Below are 21,441 nucleotides of genomic sequence, written 5' to 3' on the forward strand. Positions count from 1 at the left end.
AATAAAACAATGCAAAGCAATGTCAAAATTATGTAGTAAAATAGAGAAGAGTTGTAAAGTACTGTATTTTCCGGACTATAAGGCGCTACTTTTTTCCCAAGCTTCGAACCCCGGGGCTTAAACAACGAAGCGGCTAATTTATGGATTTTTCCTGGGTTTTTCCCCGTTTTACAAGCTTCAAGCCAAAAAACTGAGCCCCATAACATTAGACCAAGGAAATTGCCGAACGGGTTCAGGTGAACCAATGAAACTCTCTATATTAAATCAGATGCACTCCCACTGAATCGGGCCACACCACATCATCATAAACATGGATGAGGTTCCTCTGACCTTTGACCTGCCCCTCACTCGGACTGTCAACAGGAAAGGCTAATCATTCATCACGCTGAAAACAACCGGGCATGAAAAAACGCACTTCACCTGTGTTCTGAGCTGCACGGCATCGGTAGAAAAGCTTCCACTGATGGTAATTTTTAAACGCACAACGATGCCAAAAGAAAAACTTTGAAAATTGTTGTGAAAGAAAGGAGGAAGACAGTGAACAATTACTTTCTTGGTAGGCTACTGTTTAGATACAAGCCGTGTAACAGACCCTGTCTTTCGTTAAAGCCTGTGTAAAGTTAATTAGTTTCAATGAAGGCACCTGCGGCTTATTGACAGGTGCGGCGTATTTATGTTCAAAATAAAAATCTTTGTAAAATTCAGTGGGTGCGCTTAATAGTCCGGAAATTAAGGCAATTGAAACCCTTATGTGTCATGCTGCATCAAATCACCCTGTCAATTATAATTTTCTTTTAACAGCATGTGTGTATCACGCTGCTTATCCCCTCGAGAGAAATCCAGGTTAGAGAGGCACACAAGTGCTTTACATTGGAGTACATTTACAGAACCTGGCTGTGCAAGATAAAGGAAGTACAAAATATATATTTATAAGGACAAGTTTCTGGGGCTGTTTACAAAGGGGCCAGTGGGTACCATACACCACCTGTACCGTACTGGTAGCTACCTTGTTAGTCACAGTGTTGATTGCCAATGTTGGAGAGGCACTTCCAGAGATGATGCAGTCCATTCCTAGGGAATCAGAGTCCAGACTGTAGGGTGTGGAAGCCTGTAGAGGGGAGAGAAAAAAAAAAAAAAAAAAAAAACACCTTTAAAACAAAAAACAAAAAAACATTTCAGATCTAATGCTAAGAAGATTGAATTTAACATTACCTGGGTGAATTAACGTCAAGGCAAGAGCATATGTGCTTACAGATAAATAAAAATAAAAGTGATGTGTTCTTATGAATAACAAGACCACAACACCTTTATTTAGGGCAAAATTGGAATAACTCAAAATAAATGAAAAAGAAAAGGGTTTTTCATAGTCTGCTTCTGCTGAAAATGATAAATCCAGCTTCTCCCAAACCTGCTTATAATAAGAGGATTGCCTAACAACAATGTGATTTTTAATTCATGATAAGTAAATATCACCAAGCAAAATGTTTTAAATGGCAAAGAATATAAATTAGACAGAAAGTTTAAAAACATAAGTGCATATGCATGCAAAAAGAAATTCAAACACACAATCACACAATCACACACACACACACCTATGCAAGCACAAACATTCACACACAATATGCATAAACACAGAGATTCATTGGCATTTTCCACCCAAAAATAGAGAGAAGAACTATTTACAGGTTTTTAAATAATAAAACAACGAGCTATCCTAGCCGCCCGAGTCACTATGGAAGTGTAACTATGCAAGATGCCTCTAAGGCAGCTGGATCTGCGAGCTGTGCTCCAAGGGTGGCCAAGCAATGCTTTACACCGAGTGCAGCTCATTAATAACAGAAACAAAATTCTGGCTGGGAACCCTTTGTTAATTGGCATTTCTTTTTGAAAATAATGGACAAAATGGCTGCATGCTGGGTATTTATTACTAAGCTGGACTTCCATCTACAAGATAAGCCAAAATCACGACAAGGGGAAGTTTATAAATGGCTAATTACATGCTTTTTTATAGGCAGCCTTTGTGTGCATATTTATCAAGTAGTATCAATAAATCATTGTAGCAATATTTCTGATTAGCACTAAATCCTGTTTGGCTTGTTTATTAAAATAAAGAGACATCTAAGATTTTAATCATATACAGTACTTTCTCCTCATAGACTTATTAAATCACAAACTTATATGCATGGCTACAGAAGATTACTTATTATACCCACTTAATCAACCAAGTTTGCTCATTTAGATCACTTTTCAATTCACAAAAAAAAAAAAAAAAAAAAAAAAAAAAACGAAAACAAATATACACAGAGTGTAAGGATGTAATTAACAAAAGTTTAAACAAATATAGTAAAAAATTATTTGGGCTTTTCCGGCTTCTCCCATTAGGGGTCGCCACAGCGGTCTCCATACCCCCTGTCCTCTACATCTGCCTCTTTCAACCCAACTACCTGCCTGTCTTCCTTCACCACATCCATAAACCGTCTCCGTGGTCAGCATTCTTCTACCGATATATCCCGTGTTACTCCTCTGAACATGTCCAAACCATCTCAATCTTGCCTCCCTCACCTTGTCTCCAAAATGTCCTACATGTGCTGTCCCCTCTAATAAACTCATTTGAAATCCTGTCCATCGTCGTCACTCCCAACGAAAACCTCAACATCTTCAGCTCTGCTACCTCCAGCTCCACCTCCTCTCTTTAACTCAATGCCACTGTCTCTAAACCATACAACATCGCAGGTCTCACCACAGTCCTATAAACTTTCCCTTTCACTCTCGCAGATACCCTACTATCACAAATCACTCCTGCCACTCTTCTCCACCCACTCCACCCTGCCTGCACTCTTTTCTTCGCTTCTCTAACACACTCCCCATTACTTTGCACTGTTGACCCCAGGTACCTGAACTCCTCCACCTTCTCCACCTCTTCTCCCTGCAACCGCCCTCCCTCTCATTCACACGCATGTATACTCTGTCTTACTCCTACTGACTTTCATTACCCTTCTCTCCAGCACGTACCTCCACCTCTCCAGGCTCTTCTCAACCTGCTCCCTACTCTCACCACAAATAACAATATCATCTGCAAAATCATAGTCCAGAGAGACTCCTGTCTGACCTCGTCCGTCACCACTGCAAACAGGAAAGGGTTTAGAGCCGATCCTTGATGCAGTCCAACCTCCACCTTGAACCAGTCTGTCGATCCTACTGCACATTCCACTGCTGTCACACTGTCCTCATACATGTCCCGCACCACCCTCACATACTTCTCTGACACACCTGACTTCCTCATACAATACCACAACTCCTCTCTCGGCACCCTGTCGTACGCATTTTCTAAATGCACAAACACACAATACGATTCCTTCTGACCTTCTCTATACAGATTTTATGCCTTCTACCACAGTAAAAATAATTAAGTGGTTTAGATCCAAATACTGGTTCCACATACCATATCAATAAGTTTTTCCTTGACACAATCATCACTTGCTTGCTCTTTAGGGATATAGTTATAGACATTAAACTTATACATTCTAACTTTATAATCTCTATCACTGTAAAGCTACTTTGAGACAATGTCCAACATTAAAATGCTATACAAATAAAGCTGACTTGAACTAAATTAAAACCACAGACAGGTGAAATAAATATCAATGATTATCTTGTCAATGTCACTGAAGGGTGGAAGATATTAGGCAGAATAAAAAATGTAATTCTCTAAGTTGATATTTTGGAAGCAAGAAAAATAATCAAGTGTGAGGATCTGAGCGACTTTACCAAGGGTCAAACAAGGGCTAGACAACTGGGTTAAAGCACCTCCCAAACAACAGATCTTATGGGGTATTCCTAGTATGCAGTGGATGCTAGCTACTGAAGTGATGCAAGGAAGGACAGCTGGCGAAACGGACACGGAATCCTATTAAGTTTCGAATAGACTACAAACTACTGCTACTCACTTATAAAGCACTAAATGGTTTGGCTCCCATGTATCTATCCAGTCTCTTAACACGCTACAATCCGTCACGCTCCCTGAGATCTCAAAACTCTGGGCTTCTAGTAGTTCCTAGAATAGCAAAGTCCACTAAAGGCGGTAGAGCATTTTCACATTTAGCTCCTAAACTCTGGAATAGTCTTCCTGACAGTGTTCGGGGTTCAGATACACTCTCCCAGTTTAAGTGCAGATTAAAAACATATCTTTTTAGCAAAGCCTACACATAACACACATCACACACATCACATCACAACCTTGTGCTCCAGAACATCTGATCACATGCACATTATCAACTTGTGCTGTTAATATCATGAACAGCAGCTACGCTAATTCCTCTCCACTGCTTCTCTTTCTCTCCCCATCCCGAGGCTTCCTGAGGTTTGGCCAGCTCCAGTCACGTCCCACCTCGTGAAGATTATGGACCTATGGATGATCATGGAGAAGTAGATGCCGAGTGTTTAAAGGCCCTGGCATGGAGAAGCTGATGCTGGATCTATGATGATCACAAATTGTTCTGTATTGTTGAAAGATTTATGACCAAACTTTTGATGTCACCCATATGAGGATGGGTTCCCCTTTGAGTCTGGTTCCTCTCAAGGTTTCTTCCTCATATCATCTAAGGGAGTTTTTCCTTGCCACTGTCGCCACGGCTGCTCATCAGGGACAAACGCACACCATTCACCTTCACTGTTGTTTTCTGTAAAGCTGCTTTGAGACAATGTCTGTTGTGAAAAGCGCTATACAAATAAACTTGACTTGACTTGACACAGTGTGGTGCCGTCTGCAGCATTCTGCATGAAAAGCTTGGATCCTGGGATTTATTTAGATGTTATTTTGACACATGATCTACCGATAAATTGCTACAGACTAAGTACACACATGTTAACAGTGTTCCGCAATGGCAAGTACCACTTTTAGCAGCATAAATCTCTCTGGCGCACTACAAAATTTGTGGTTTGAAGAACAAGACAGAGTTTGAAGTGTTTATGTGGATCATTACGTGACATCAGCACAATTTAAAAAACATGCAGATATAGGTCAAACAATATTCACACGACACAAAAGAATAGGGTAAATGTGATCTTATTGATTTTGATCACCCCATAAATCTTGGTATCATATAGACTATTTTAAGTATATAAGTATATTAAGTATATATACTCTTTTTGAGTGTGTTGAGTGGAAAAGCATCTCTGATTGCACAACACCTTCTGATGGATGAGACTTGGTTATGGAAGCAAACATTTTATTATTAAATATATATAAATAAAAAAAAATATTTTAATGTTCAAATTAATGTAGATTCTTTGAAATGTAGACTAATCATTACAAAAATCAATAGCCCAATTAAAATCTCTGCTGGATCAAAGACTGCACTTGGATGCAGGAATTCAGATACAGTTTATCTGCACTATTCAGGAATTTTTCTTTTGTGTAACTGCAACTGCATTCATCAGTATGGCTTTGGCTTATCATGTAAAAAGGTGGTTTGACTTATTAATAAATCATGCTCCAGGCAGCCGATGCATTAATGGCATTCTCTCTCACACATACACAAATACACACAAAAATACACTCACCCGTTCTCCAGACCGTGGCCTCTTCTTGGGCCGAGTTGGCAATGTGTCCTCCTTTGGATTTGTATCGATCGCCCAGTACGAACCCTATAAACAAAAACATGAATTTGGCTATTAGCCCCAAACCGTGTCGGAGTACAGCAAACACATTCTGAAACAGCTTCCTTATTCCAAGCTTTTAGAACTTTCATACAGTATGCACACAGAAAAGGTTTTACTTTATTTTAAGAACGGAGGATGATAATCAGAGAGGTTTTAACAGGCTCTCTCTTTCTCTAACACACACACCCCAAAGAAGAGTTTCAAGAATCAGTCATTGGATTGTTTCCACTCAAGTGCTGTCCATCATGTAAAGTTTTTCAGCTCATCAAAATTTTAGTGAGCTCATTTGTAAGCCAATCATGTCAGGAAGACATTTATGGAGCTGTATGTCTGGAACGTGGAGCCAGGTCTTTCTCTGCAACTTATTTACTCTCTCTTTCTCCTGGTCTTCTCCAGAGCCTTGGCTGAGACAGGTAAAATACTGAGGCCAATCTAAACCCCTGTTCCTCTGCTTCTGCTTTATTGATTGCTCCAGCTCAGGACCAGACACAGAGATGTTGGATTTCTGGTCAGGTCTGCTCCCAGATAATCAAGGAGAGAATAGCACACCTCAGTTTGGGGTTGCACATTTCCAAACACCCAAGACCCTAACTAAATAATTTATCTTTTCACTCCTGCTATTTAATTTATTTTTCAATAGTGCTGCTCATCCACAAAGGCTAAAGGCAACAACAGCTCAAAAAGCTGGTCAAAAACGAAATATCTTACCCTGAGGCTTGGATTTTGTTTTTAAATATTTAATATTACATGTGCTAAGATCTCAATTGTGTGAAGATGGCAAGTAAAGGACCTTTACAATTACTTATGGGTAAGTTTATTAGAAGAAGGTAGCTTAGATTGTTTATTAAAAAAAAATTCAGTTATAAGAGTCCTACAGATAACCTTGTAAATGTAACTACAGTTTAATTCCATTAAAAGTACTCTTTAATGAAGTATATTTCCAACATCTGCTCAATGTTTTTCCAGCAAAAATAATATTTGAAGAAAAAAAAAAAAAAAAAAAAAAAAAACCAAACAAAAAAAACCTCACAAACAGGAACTTTGGCACAATTAAATACCAAGACAACTAAATTAGCAGAACAGCTCAGCATTAATTAATTAACAGTAAGATACGACCACATAATTCACTCTTAATCCTTCTAGCAACACCTCTGAAACCATTGCTAATTGGGAGAAAAGAAAATTTTAGAAAACCCAGTGGTGTCACAGATGAAGGTGAAACATCAGCACGGCAAGCAAAAACTGCATAATCCTCATCATGTCTAAATGGTACAGTTTAATGACGTGCTATTGTATAAATAGTTTGTAACTTCAGGACAGTCGCACTGAATCTGTTCTGTCATGACTCGTGAGCATCAGGTTGCACAATCACCTCGATCGCGACATAGTGATGGATTTAATTAAAACAGTGTGAACAAACAATAAATCTAAAAGCAGCAAATAACAGCAGCAGTAAGCATTAAAACTGTTTATTTACTGTTGCGGTTTTTAGCGAAAGCTTATGCATTTGTACACCAATGCATATTTTTTCTCTTTTTTTTATTAGGCCTGTTAGCTTGCTGCGTTTCTCAATTCCATTCTCTTTTTATAGCATTTGTCTACTACAACAGTTAAATTATTTGTTTTAAAACATGATTTACTGCAGCTTTACTACGTTCTAATGCGTGTTTTTTTTTATGTATGCCTATATAATTTATGCATATCATTTAATTATTATACAAAATTAAATGTATTATATAATTCTAGATTTATATATTTTCACAACCGAACAAAATCTTTTGTTTTGTTTTTTTATTGTCAAAACGATGCTTGTCAACTTGCAATCTGCAATCATTAAGGACAATACAAATTTTGATTTACACAAATAGCTTTACCATGCATAGTTTTTTTTGTTTTTACAGAAAGAAAAACCCACTATAAGCTTTAAAATGTCGAAATTAGTATCCGGCCCTAGAGGAGACATAGAAAAAGTTTTAACTAGCTGCAAAAATTATACCTGAATGTCTTTGGGATGAGCTTCAGTCTAGATCCATTGAACTAATCTTAGATTTTTTGTTTATATTGTACCACATCAACTAGCAAGAAAAACTGGATCATTTTAAAACAAAACAATTGAAGTAAAATTATTATCTATCCTGTTTCAATGCAGTCAAAGTACAGTTGATAGATAACCCTCATCCTGAAAAACAAAAACGTTTTTAAACAAAGAGACACTTGAACAAATTATGTTCATAGGTGAACTGCAGAATTACAGCAACTTCTTGCAGGCTGCATGAATATTGTGGTACAGAGCATCTGCAATCTCTTTGAAAGCCATGCTTCTCTTACTATCTCAGGCAAGCAGCAGACTCCATATTCCTATCACATTACAATATTGATGGAACATATCAAGAAGGCACTGGGCGGCTTTGAAGTTTTTCTTCGGGGGAGGAAAGGGAGAGGCAAATTCCAAATTGAACATTTGAGATGCAAGCTTGTCGGCTGTGCATATACCATTGAATCCATACAGCAATAGATTATTTTGTATTTTAAGTAAGTTGCTCACAGGAGTGTCAATATCAGAAGATTACAGAAAAACATGAAATTAAGATTCAGGCCACATCTTCCGACATGCCACAGTACCACGTATTAAGCCTCGCTGTCTGGTCCGAGGGATTTTGTGCTCCCTGGATGTGGACTGGGGCCAGGAAGAGGTTGAGTCATATATGCACTCCAATTAAGGTATAGGGATTCTAAAACAGTAAAAAAAAAAAAGCATCTACTTGCCCAGCTCCCACTGGTCACTCTTATAGTTCTTCCTGGTGACTTATCTGGATGGTAATAGTAATTCTGAAAGGGTTTGAACTACATTAGAGATTAATTTTTAAACATATTTTTCTATGTGGCTTATTGTCAGGAGTTGGGGAGGTTGTGCAGATCATTAATTATTTTATAGTTATTAATTATTTTATTAGTTATTTTATAAGAAACAGAATGTGTTCTTTGGAGTTCTCAATATTAACCTGGTGATTAAAACACATTTTTGCATAACTTTTTGTTATTTTTGTCATTAAATTAATCTCAAATTATATTTCTAGAGAAAAAAAAAAAGATATAAACCTAAAACCTTTAATCAATTCTGTTGTACTCCTCCTACCTATACATACTTCTGCATGACTAGCACTAACTAGCTAACACAGAATAAACAGCAAGATGTATGAAGCATTTGTGTATTGTAACCTAGGTTTTGCAGTGATTTCCACCACAAAATATGACACTTAAATTGACACTTATATTGACTCCTTTAGTCAATATAAACATTTAAATAAGACTCAGTAATACTAATTCTAAGCTTTGAAAACAAAACATCTCCTTTCTCATTATCATGGATCCAAATATCTTCATTAAAAGCAACAGCTAAAATATAATTGACAAAATGTAAAAAAAAATTTTGGAGGTGTATTTTTACTGGTCTGTTTTCATGTAGCAATTGCATACAAGAATATCTGTAAAACCTAAACAGATTTAGTGCATCTAATTGTCATCTAAAAATCTGTTTAAAATAAAAAAAAAAAAAAAACTCATTGTACGATATTTTCTTTGTTTTGGTTTTAAATGATCCCAAACTTTGGAAACTTTGTCGTTTTCTTTGGCCTGAATTTCCTCGCATCATGCTGTTTTCTCCCCGTTTCTCATTTCAGTCTATCTGTCAGGCGCTCTTCAGACTTTAGCGGGTGGTGCGTCAGTAATAACGGTCCGTGGGGAAACTGTGCGCTGTGTGTAGTTAAATGGACTAAACAAAACAATCATTTGCCTCAATGCTTTTTTGTATTCAAAATACTCAAGTTACTTAAGGAATTGTTTCAGCCCTACTTTGCAGTATACACATTCTAGAAAAAAAAGGAAGCTTAAAGTGAACAATGTTTACACAAAGCACTATAATTTTAGGTACCCTGAAAAGTGCAAGTGAAAGACAAAGACAAAAACCTATAAAGTAATGAGGCAAGAGATGGCTTACCTTTCCTGGGTCATCTTTGGACCGAGGCACTTTTAGAAAACACTTGTTCAATGAAAGATTGTGCCGAATAGAATTCTGCAGGAGGAGAAAAAGAAAGAAAAAAGTCCAGGCTGCATTATACAATATCATAATAGGATCTATATAGTGCATGCTTACACACCCACATGCATACAGCGCAACACCGTTTTTATATATATTTAAACGCACACAGACACATTCATGCAAATATACTGCAAATTGATTTTCACATTACATATTTTGCCAAATGCAATAAATCTATTAGAAATAATAGAATTCCATATTATTAAAATCTTCTGCCAAGGTTTTAACAGTACATTCTGATATAAAATTATGAACAGCAGTGGATGGGATCCAAACCAATTAAAACACAAAACATAATAAAAAAATACTACTAAATTACACAAAAAGAATACAATGTTACAGAATTATCAAAAATATTTATGCTGTCAGCATACCTTTCTTTAAAAATAATTACATATAATTAAACACCTTAGACATAACCTTTAATGTAAATAGGGGTACAAAACAGAGTATAACAAAGCAATATCTATATACATTTAATTGATTCTTTTTTTATTATTGAATGCATGAAAAGAGAAATGACCCTGCTGTGTGCAAACAAATACAGCAAGTAACATGTGAATGCAATTATGGTGGTCCATAGATGCATCCACAAATTTACAGAAAGCACAATGAATTAACATGATAAAGTAGATATGCTTAATAGAAGCCTGATGGCTCAAACCTTTTTTGCAGAAAATTGACCAGACAAGCCAATGTCAAATAATTTGTGGTAAGAAGAAAGAATCTCAAAGATCAGTTCTTTGAGAGAAAGAGAGCACATCAAATAAGATTTACTATTTTAAAAGAACAGAGCACACAAACAAAAACAAGACAAAACCACCTGTTTAAGACTGTATGCAGCATTATGCTGTTATATAGCAGAAGTGTGCTGTGGTATCTGAAGTTGTGAGATGGGTTTCTAAAGATCAGTCTTATCCAGCATTTCTCTCAGATGCGCTTTGGGATTGAGATCTGGGAAATTTGGAAATCTAGTCAACAACTAGAACTCTGTCATGCTTCTCAAACAATCATGGGAAGTGGTAGTCTAGTGGTTAAGGAATTCTGATCAATTCAAATCTGTTCAAATCCTAGCACCTCCAATCCATGGGATAAGACTAGACAAGCTAGCCTTCACTCTTTATGCACATCAATAAGCCACTGGTGTCCATGACATGTCTAGTACACTGGTTGTCCTTCCTTGCACCACTTTAGGTAAGTACTAAACACTGCATACCAGAATCACCGCTCAAAACCTGCTGTTTTGGAGAGGCTCTGACCCAGGCATCTAAACACTGCAATTTGGTCTTTGTCAAATCACTCTGATCCTTACACTTGTCCATTTTCCAAACATTAAAACTTAACCAAATATTACAAGATTTAAAACCAAATGTCTTGTTTAATATTAGTGTATACCAATGAAACAACTTCCCTAATAAAAACATAGTTAACTGACAACTGGCATCCATCTGTAAATCATTAAAATAATCTGTCAATATATCTGGTTAAAAACATGATTGTTGATGGTTCAGAGGTCAGTCTGTGAATTTAAAGGGAAATGAAGAGCAAAGAATAATAAAAAAATAAATAAATAAATAAATAAATAAAAAAATTATAATAAATTTTATATATATATATATATATATATATATATATATATATATATATATATATATATATATATATATATATATATCTGTGTTTGCATATCCATTTGAGCACAGTTGGCTCGATAATCAGGAAGTGGAAGTTGCACCACACCACTCAGCCACCCTTCAAAACTCACAACTTAGACAAGTAGGAGGCTTATGACAAGTCAGAGAGGCAAAATCACACTGGAGGAGCTACAGAGTTTAGAGGCTATGAGTGTAGTATAGCTACGACATGTGAAAAGATTTTGTGGTCTGATATGACCATAAGCATTTTAACCAAAATTCAAAAGCACAAAACTAAAAGGTTTCTATGTCTCAAGAAACACCACCATCAAAGTACATTATAGTGGTGGCTTCATTCTGTGAAGAAAATAATAGAAGGGAATATTAGGGCAAAATAGAGTGAAATACCACAAGAGGACTTGCTTTAGTTGGCTGAAAAACTGGGAAGAAATTCATCTTCAAGCAGACCAATAATCCCAAGCACAAAGCAATATTTCAGTGGCTCAATAAATTGCAGTCCATGGGCATCACCCAACCACAATGAACAACCTGTAGCAAACCTATGTCCAATGGGATCCAAGGAGATAAACTAACCCCAACACCATATGCTAATCTGACACATGCACATCGTTTAAAAAAGAAATGTATTATTTAAAAATGCAGCAAAATGTGGATCTACTAAATAATGTGTGGAGGCTGCTGCTAAAACCATTCAGTGTTTAAAAGTACATAATTGATTATATGAACAATTAAACTTTCTTTCGGCTTTTCCCATTAGGGGTCGCCACAGCGGATTATCCGTATTCATGAACCGCATGTTCAATTTGGCACATGTTTTACGCTGGATGCCCTTCCTAATGCAAACCCTCCCCATTTATCCGGGCTTGGGACCGGCACTAAGAGTGCACTGGCTTGTGCAGAACAATTTATTTGCACTAAAATAAATTTATACTGTTCAGTGTCGCAAGTGACTGTCACAGTGTTTACTGTCTCACAGTCTTATATTGCTCTTTGCACTTAATGTCACACATGCACTTTATGCTGTGTCAGTTTTGTGTAGCTTTGCGTTTTGTTATTTTATGTTATCTTGTGCTGTCTGGGTGACCTTTGTTTCTTTTTACTGTACTGTATATGGTTGGAATGAAAGCTTACTTGACTTGATGGCGAAAACACGTATGCAAGCAAGTTGTTTCATTAGTTTTAAATAAGAATTTCACAAAATAAATCTAATGTCAAAATGCCTATGATTGTCATTAACTCGGCATAAACGTACATTATCCTTCTCACTAAAGCAGATGTTAACAATAGTACAAATCATTACACAACAAATTCAAAGTTGATAAGAGACCATCAGGTAGTGTCTCAACGCATATAGCTGGTATGCTAACTGTTAGCTTGTTGTGCTTCAGACAGAGCTCTCTATAACCCTAGATGAGATTTTCATCCAGTCCTCCACTACTTTGAACTTTACAGTCACTAAGATGTGCTGTTTGAAATAAAGGAGCTGTTAATTTATAACATGCGAGCTGGATTCAAAACATTATTACTGCCATTTGAAAAGTCTGATTATTTTTTGGAATTGGGTATAAGTGCTTGGTTAAATTCAAATGTTTATTTCATCTCATGTCTTTATGCACAGTGTCATAGTCATGCTGAAATTCATAAGAGGATCCATATAGTGTATATAGTGCACGCGTACACACCCACACGCAACACCGTTTTTATATATATTTTATATGTATTTAAACGCACATAGACACATTCATGCAAATATAATGCAAATTGATTTTCATATACATAAAATACATATCCATATTATTAAAATCTTCTACCAAGGTTTTAACAGTACATTCTGATACATTATGAACAGCAGTGGATGGGATCCAAAACCAATTAAGACTCCAAACATAATAAAAAATACTACTAAATAAGTTATTTCATCTCATGTCTTTATGCACAGTGTCATAGTCATGCTGAAACATGTCTGGCCTGCCTATTCGTCCAAGTAATGGGAAATCTTAAACGTTATACATACAGGGACAATCTATATAACTATACAAAAGCACATGCATATAATGGGCTACAAATGAGTTCCAATCCTCTGGTTTTCACATTTTGCCTTGTTTTTATTAGTTGAAAATAAGTCATTATATTTAGCCATTTTGAGTAATTTTGTCAAAGAGAAAATGCCACTGAGCAGCAGTTTTCATCTAAAACAAATGAAAAGTTACGTTTTATTCAATCAGATATTTAATTTTTTTTTGTTACATGAGAGCTTTTTTTTTTTTACAGAGCATTTATTTACTTTTGCCATTGTCTCTGTAGGGTTACTTTCAAATGTTTTAAGGCAACAGAAGATTGGTAGTGTAGTGTGACTAATAAATAGAAACCTACAGCGCAGTACGATGCTCACTGCTTATTTACCCCTGTGATGTGGGCAAAGGCCTTACATTTCCACCCTCAGTTATTTGCGGCCTGTGTTGACAGCTCTTTTTAATGAATATTATGGAAACTAATTGTTACTTTAGCTGTTAGACATGTCTATCAGGGTGCATGCACTCAGCCATGAACAGTCATGAATGCAATTTTTCCTTAACACACAAGAAATTCTTAATGTCCAGGTCTCACAGCAGGGTTCTAGTAGAGCAGGTAAATGTTCAGAGCAGAGGGGAGTGTGAAGGCTCAGAAGGCTGCATTAACTAATTCAGACACTGTGCTCAGCATGAAGGAGCAGACTAGTCAGTCTCAGACAGACTAGCATCTATCTGTGCTGCACAGTGGGGAGTAAACACTCTGCCACTCGTCACAGCAGTGGAGCTGTCCTCTGCCACGCCGCTGTGTCCACTGCTCATAGCAAACCCACTGTCCGATAGAAATCCCACCTGTGGTGGACATTGGGCCAATCCGAGCTTGTCAGTCCTGGTGTCGATCGACCCATGTGAGCCAAAAGGACAAGCTGGGTCACTCGGCCCAGGGAACCACAGCCGTCCCACCACCTACACCAAATCCAGCCTGACATCCTTACACTGGAAAACAGGAACCTACCTAGACTTCCATCATTGGAGATTAATCAGGAGGGTGCTACATGTTTGAAGGTTATGCAGGTCTTCCAATAACTTTAAGTAACAATTACAGCTTACTATAAAGCTGTGAGGATCTGGGAAAGGCATTAAAAAAATGACTACACTGTGATAAGAAAGAACAGACCTTTGCATGACAGTGTACAGATGACAGACACTTGTGGAAAATTAAACCATGAATACAGTACACTGTACACAAAACTAAAATGCTTGTCAAATCAATATTGACAAATAATACAGTAAAGCACCAATGGAACAATACTGTAGAAGTCTAACAAATATGGTGGCTTTAGCACAGGCCCTTTAGAATTGTCAACATGTTCAACAAACTTAAGAGCATCTACTGTACCACTCCTGTAATAAGGCTTGCTGCTACAACTCTGACATGTCCAGTCTTGAGGTACACTACTATTTTGTATCCAATGCAACAAGTATAAAGATGATATCAGTGTTTCATACTTTCATTGTCACATAGTCACAGTGTAAATTTTTCTAAACCCTAAAAAACAAAAAGTGCTGGTCAAGTTTAAAATGCAAAACAATATAGAACAACATTAAGGAGGACTTGTCCGAGCAGTCAAGCTTTCAGGGGTTTTCAGCTTTTTGCATTCCTAGCCTAGGTAATGTCTACATACGTAAAGTCTACATACGTGACATACAAATGCAGACCAATCTGTGCAACCACACCACACTTGCACAAGCATTGTAATATCCAATTTTTTTTTATTTATATAAAAAGGAGGTGTACACATGGAATTTCTGGTTCAACAAGAATGTATACATTGTGAAGAGAAATTATAATTTCTAAGAGCATTTATAAATTGTGAAAAGATCTTACTTAACTAGGGAAATTCTCTGAAAACTTTACTGCATGCCAAGCATTTTCACTAGGGGAGAAATATATGTATATATAATATATATTTGTGTGTGTGTTGAGATAGATATATATATATATATATATATATATATATATATATATATATATATATATATATATATATATATATATATATATACATACATACATACATATACACACACACACACACACACACACACACACACACACACACACACACACACACACACACACACAGGGTTAGGGTTAGACACACTTAAGCATCTCAAATTGCAGCTAGTGATTTCCTGTTTAACGCAGTGACGTGCAAATATTGCACATGACTTGTAGCAAATATTGCACATGCACACACAGACACACAGTTTGACAATCATAAGTCCCTGGAAACAATGTTAAATATACTATAAAATTACTCAGTTAATTGCAAAAAAGTGTGGGTTATTACTGTAGTATACAGGATTATATATATTGTTTATATGTATTTCCACATCAAATAAAAAAAATAAAAATTGTGGAACAGTTAAGGAACAAGAAATTCACTGAACGCACAAAGTCAATGTATAAAACAATGCATAAATATGTTTATGTATACAGTAATCCCCACGATACACAAAAAAATGCTATTTTATGTATACAATACTGTACTGCATTAACATTTTTATAATTAACAATTTTATTTTTATTAATACATTTCATTATTTTAACATAAAACTCCATAAAAACAATTCCCTATAAGTTATTTTGGTCTATTCGTGAGAAACCGGAAAAATCCGCGAAACAAATTAGTTATGTGGCAAATGCAATTCCACGGTAAAACAGGGGGCACGAGATTCAAACCACAGTAAAGCGGGGAATTACTGTATAAGTTCTATCTAAACACTTACAATTTAATATGGATTTAACAAAAGTTCTTAAACAGACTACTTGAAAGACCATCACTAACTCTGTTACCAAAAAATGATAAACCCTAGGATTTAAGCAAATATATGTATGGGGGGAAAAAGCCTTTGTGATTTTGGTTCAAGTGCATAAATCCATTCTTCCCTGCTTTACACTTGCACAATAAACAGGAATGACCTCTAAAAATGTATGTTTTACTGATTAACTTAATAGGCTCAATTTGCAATGCATTTTAACCACCCAAATCCTCTTGATTTTTTTTTATAACTTGCATTACCATATATGTTTCTACACAACCTGTGTAATGCTCAACTACCAAATCAGTGCTAGACAAAAAAAATTGAGCTTTTAATAGGACCATACAGTCTCACTCTGTCAAAAACACAATATCACACAATTCTACAAAAAAATTAATAAATAAATAAATAAATAACTAGTCAGTTGTAATTGTTCTCTACTGGTTAGGGAATTCCACACATTGCCAGGCTCTGTTGGTGATTTGTGGCAAAAATTCTAAACTTAGCATTTTCACATGGACGGTAAAAAAGAAAGAACAAAGTGCTAGTAAACATTAGTGACATGCCTTTGCTGACCGAGAAAACGCCAACCGATGTCTTTCCTATACCAGCCTGTACAGACATGGACTGGGAGTAACATGTTTTTAAGTTGAGTGCAAAAGGCTTGAGCGGGAGGATAATCCACTTACAGAGCAGGGAGAATTTATCACCCTCAGCCTTAGATAAGGAGCTTTTGACTGACTGTGAGAGAAGCTGGAAATGATAAGGAGCCCAGATGTAGAAGCTACCTGTAGTTGCAGTAGGAGTAATGTCCTGCACACAAATATTCTTGCCCTCTCATCTGAACAAGTAAAAATACAAGGTAAACTCATTTCCATGGTAATCATCAATGAGTCCACTGCCTACACCAAAGCTAAATTAATATACAATAAATAAGTAATAAAACAAAGCAAAGCAATCTGCACAAAGCAAAGACCCACAAAAAGAACAAAACAAAAAGGTCAATTTGTATGTGGCAATAGTCAGTGGCACAGGGCTGTAATACCACTAACTCAAAACTGGCCCAAAAAAAAATGCAGCTCTTAGATAGCACACAATAGCACTTAAAGACACAAAATAAATTAAGCTCATCTTTCATGCAACCACATCCGTGCAATGTGTACTTTAGGCTGCTAAAAGTACACAGGGTGATTGATTCGTCAAAAAAGAAAACACCCCCATTGACATACATGTAATTATTGATGTTTTGACATCAAAATGTTACTGTAGAGTTTTATTTAAAAGCTTTTTAGAATGGAAAATGTTACAACCAGAACTCTTGGAGATAATTGTAACTAAGCAATTAAGGTGACCAAGAATTTGATGAGCATTTGGGTTGAGCACCAAAGATCATGTGTGGAGAAATCTGTACCAGGTCAGAAATCACTGCAACACCCCACTGTGCTGAGCTTTGAGGCAGAATGGTCAGGTAGAAGCTTCTTCTCAGTACAGAAAACAGAAAAGCCTGGGAATTTCCAAAAAAACACAAAGAATTATGAAAAGAAGAAAAATAATATTCTCTTTGGCAAGCTAATGTTAGCATCATACTGTAGGGGTGTTTTTTTAGCAGCAGGGGCTGGGGAACTAGTTAGGATTGAAGGAATGGGAAATACAATTCTAAGAAAATAAAATAAACAAAAAAATATATATAAAAAGAACTTAGACTAAGCAAAAGGCTCATCTTCCAATGAGACAATTACCTAAAGCACACAACCAAGACATGTGAAAATGTAAAAAAAATTAAGTATAAAATACGTTCAGAGTGCATGTTTATCCTAATAATATCTTTATTGGATTTTTTTTTTATATTGCCCATTAATGTGCTAGTTGGCAAGCCCAAGTAGGTGAAACTGTTCAACTCCGATCTGGCCAGAAAGCATAGAAAAGTAAATTAATATCCAAAAATAAAATAAAAAATGATAAAGAATTCCATACTCTGAAAAATACTTACAGTGTAATAGTACACAGGGCACAAACGTATGGACTGTGACTTTAACCTCTATTTTAATCTGGCAAAGTCTAAAAGATGGGAGATTTATACTTCTGTGAACAGGGGCCCTTTGCAGGGTGGGGGGTTATGTGTTGAGTTGCATATGCTTATGACAATTTTTACTAAAATGTTAAATACTACTCTTTGATAGTGATCATGTTTTTGCACTCATTAAATTTAAACCATTTTGATACTAAGTTTGTATTAAATTGTAAATCCAGAATGATAAAAAAAAAAAAAAATTATATTATAATCTTTTGGACTTATTCTAGGTCTATACACCAAACATCAATGCATCAGTTACCTCACTAATGTGGCAGAAACCTAGTGACAAATCTTCTTTTTTAAGTTATATTAGCAAGAGGGGGAATCAAAATTACCGTATTTTCTGGACTTTTTCCCCCCACTCTTTGAACAACGAAGCGGCTGATTTATGGATTTTTCCTGGGTTTTTCCCGGTTTCACAAGCTTCATGCCAAAAAACTGAGCCCCACAACATTAGACCAATGAAATTTGCCGAACAGGTTCAGGTGAACCAATGAAATTCTTTATATTAAATCAGATGCGCTCCCACTGAATCGGGCAGCACCACATCATAAATATGGGTGAAGTTCCTCTGACGTTTGACCTGCCCCTCACTCGGACTGTCAACGGGAAATGCGAATAATTCGTCACGCTGAAAACAACCGGGCATGAAAAAACACACTTCACCTGTGTTCTGAGCTGCATGGCATCGGGAGAAAAGCTTCACCGATGGTGATTTTTAAATGCACGACGATGCCAAAAGATAAACTCCCGAGAGAAATTTTTGTGAAAGGAAGGAGGAAGACAGTGAACAATTACTTTCTTGGTAGGCTACTGTTTAGATACAAGCCATGTAACAGGCACTGTCTTTCATTAAAGCCTGTGTAAAGTTCATTAGTTTTAATGTAGACATCTGCGGCTTATAGACAGATGCGGCTTATTTATGTTAAAAATATAAATCTTTGTCAAATTCAGTGGGTGCGGCTTATATTTGGGTGCGCTTAATAGTCCAGCAATTACGGTAGTAATGGGATGTTCAGAAGACACAGAGCCTAAAACTGAACCATGGTGTGTTAATATAAAATCTATCCATCCAAATTACTTTCACATACTGATCTAGTCAGACTTTCTTCTTTTTTTTTTAAATTAAATAATGACATGCCATGTCATGTTGCATGTAGCAAAAGAGACCATTATGAGACTTTTACATTTCACACCACTGGAATGTGGAAAAAGTGAGTGTATTAAAATCTTTCTAAATGAAGTCAGGTTCAGGTGCTATTGACAAGAAAACGTCTTGGACAAACTTGTCCTATTTAAACTTCAGCTCTCTCACCCACTCACCCTACACCATACTACCTACGTACAACTTAAAAACGTAAATGAGTCAAAGATATAGTGATTTGGTCAGGGGAGCAAGAAAACCAATGGCAGCATCTGATAAGAAAAACCTAATACCAACTTAAAGCATGGTGGTGAAAATGTCAGTGCTTTGTTTCCTCATAGTGTGTCCAACATGCAATTATAAAATCAACTATGAATTCTTTTTCATACCAGAAAGTGCTTAAGAAGAATGAGGAGAATTTTCAGTCAAAAGCTGATGCATTAGCACTACAGAACAGGATAATGATCCTAAACATGCAAGTAAATCCCAAAAGAATGGGTCAAACAGGGAAGAAATGGCAGACTATAGAATATCCAAAATGTAAAACCCATTAAAATGCTGCTGCACATGTAAGAAACCCGAGTAGCTTAATTGACAGTTTGAATGAACATGATATTTATATGATGTTATAAATCTTGACCATGAAACTCTAGGCATGTAAAACAGAATCTGTAAATGATCTTTAGAATGGACCAGTTTTCTTACACTCTGCACAACTGTTAACATCTCAATAGGGTTGTTAAGGTATCACTAAGTCATGTTGTAGGGTCCACCGGGTTTTTTTTTTTTCCCTTCCTGCAGTCCCTGCACCTTCAGAACACTCCAGGAAGCACTGCCTGCAAAACCAACATCTAACAGAGTTAACAGTGCAAAACAATAAGCTATATACAACATTTACAATGACTCATCTGACAAATACTTGCTTTTCTATTTTTGATTCTTCCTTTCATAATAAGTAACATCCCCTATTAACCATTTTGTAAAATAATTTACAGACAAGTGTAAAGTGCAGCTGAACGCAAAAAATACTATGTTACAGCAAAGCTATTTTCATTTACACACATACATGTTCTCCAACAGACCTTTGCTTTTGGCACATTTAAATGCTACCAATCAGGGAAATTTACAATGTCACCAGCCACAGTTTGGAACAGCCACTACAAACAAGTGGCTGATGGAGCACAAGGAGAAGAGCCTCCTCAGAGATGTGTGCACAAGCAGCACTCGTGCCATGCAGCTGGCAGAGCATCCATTTATCTTACAGGTGCTTAAAGACCCATCCAGTCAAAAACTACTATTACAACCAATAGAGCCAATGAGGGGGGCAGAGGTGACAATTCAGCTCCCATACACACAACACAGCCAAATCTCTAGAGCTCACTGTGCGCCTGTGCCATACCTGCCCACTCCATTCTACTATTGTCATTCTGAAAGCAGTTAAACTAAACATCTGTCTAAAATGGCCACAAATAGCTTCTCTGAAATCTCTGTTTTGTGCCTACAATATTAATAATAGCACTGCAAATGTTCTGTAAATCCAGAAAGGACTTCACCTTTACTATTGGTCAACAATTATTAATATTAATTATTTTTAAGATGATTTTGATATCCGTCATCACGCAAAAAAATAAATCCAATGATGTAGGCTGATGGTATCTTAAGTTTGTAATCTAGCAAACCAATGTTGATTTAATCATTGATAGAGACTTAAAGCCCTTTTGTACGTTGCTCTTGATCAGGAAATCTGCTAAATGGCAGCAATATTTTCCACCACACAAACTGTGGTCTAATTCAAGCATTGAAAGTATATTTTGAAAGGATTCTCATAAGCAGATGCCGCACAAACATACCAATCAGCACAATCTACAGAAATTACTAAATCTGATCCTATACTTTCCAGCAGATTTCTCAGATAACCAATAATCCACTCTTTAATTTATTCATCTGTATCAGAGTCAATGAAGGGAGCGACA

At 36.4% G+C, this 21,441-nt stretch overlaps 1 protein-coding gene across 2 annotated transcripts in view; it reads right to left on the reverse strand.

The window, feature by feature from the left end:
• foxj3 (forkhead box J3) overlaps nt 1–21,441 on the reverse strand; it is a 124,955-nt gene that overhangs the window by 41,796 nt on the left and 61,718 nt on the right. For both annotated transcript variants that reach the window (XM_083534156.1, XM_083534155.1), the window contains exons 3-5: nt 9,659–9,733; nt 5,563–5,646; nt 1,007–1,108 (exon numbers count right to left, since the gene is read on the reverse strand). In XM_083534156.1, the coding sequence (XP_083390282.1) occupies nt 1,007–1,108; nt 5,563–5,646; nt 9,659–9,733 (261 nt within the window). The remainder of the gene's footprint in view (nt 1–1,006; nt 1,109–5,562; nt 5,647–9,658; nt 9,734–21,441) is intronic.

Source organism: Silurus aristotelis, assembly GCF_946808225.1.
Source record: "Silurus aristotelis genome assembly, chromosome: 28".
In the NCBI taxonomy this organism is placed as follows: domain Eukaryota; kingdom Metazoa; phylum Chordata; class Actinopteri; order Siluriformes; family Siluridae; genus Silurus; species Silurus aristotelis.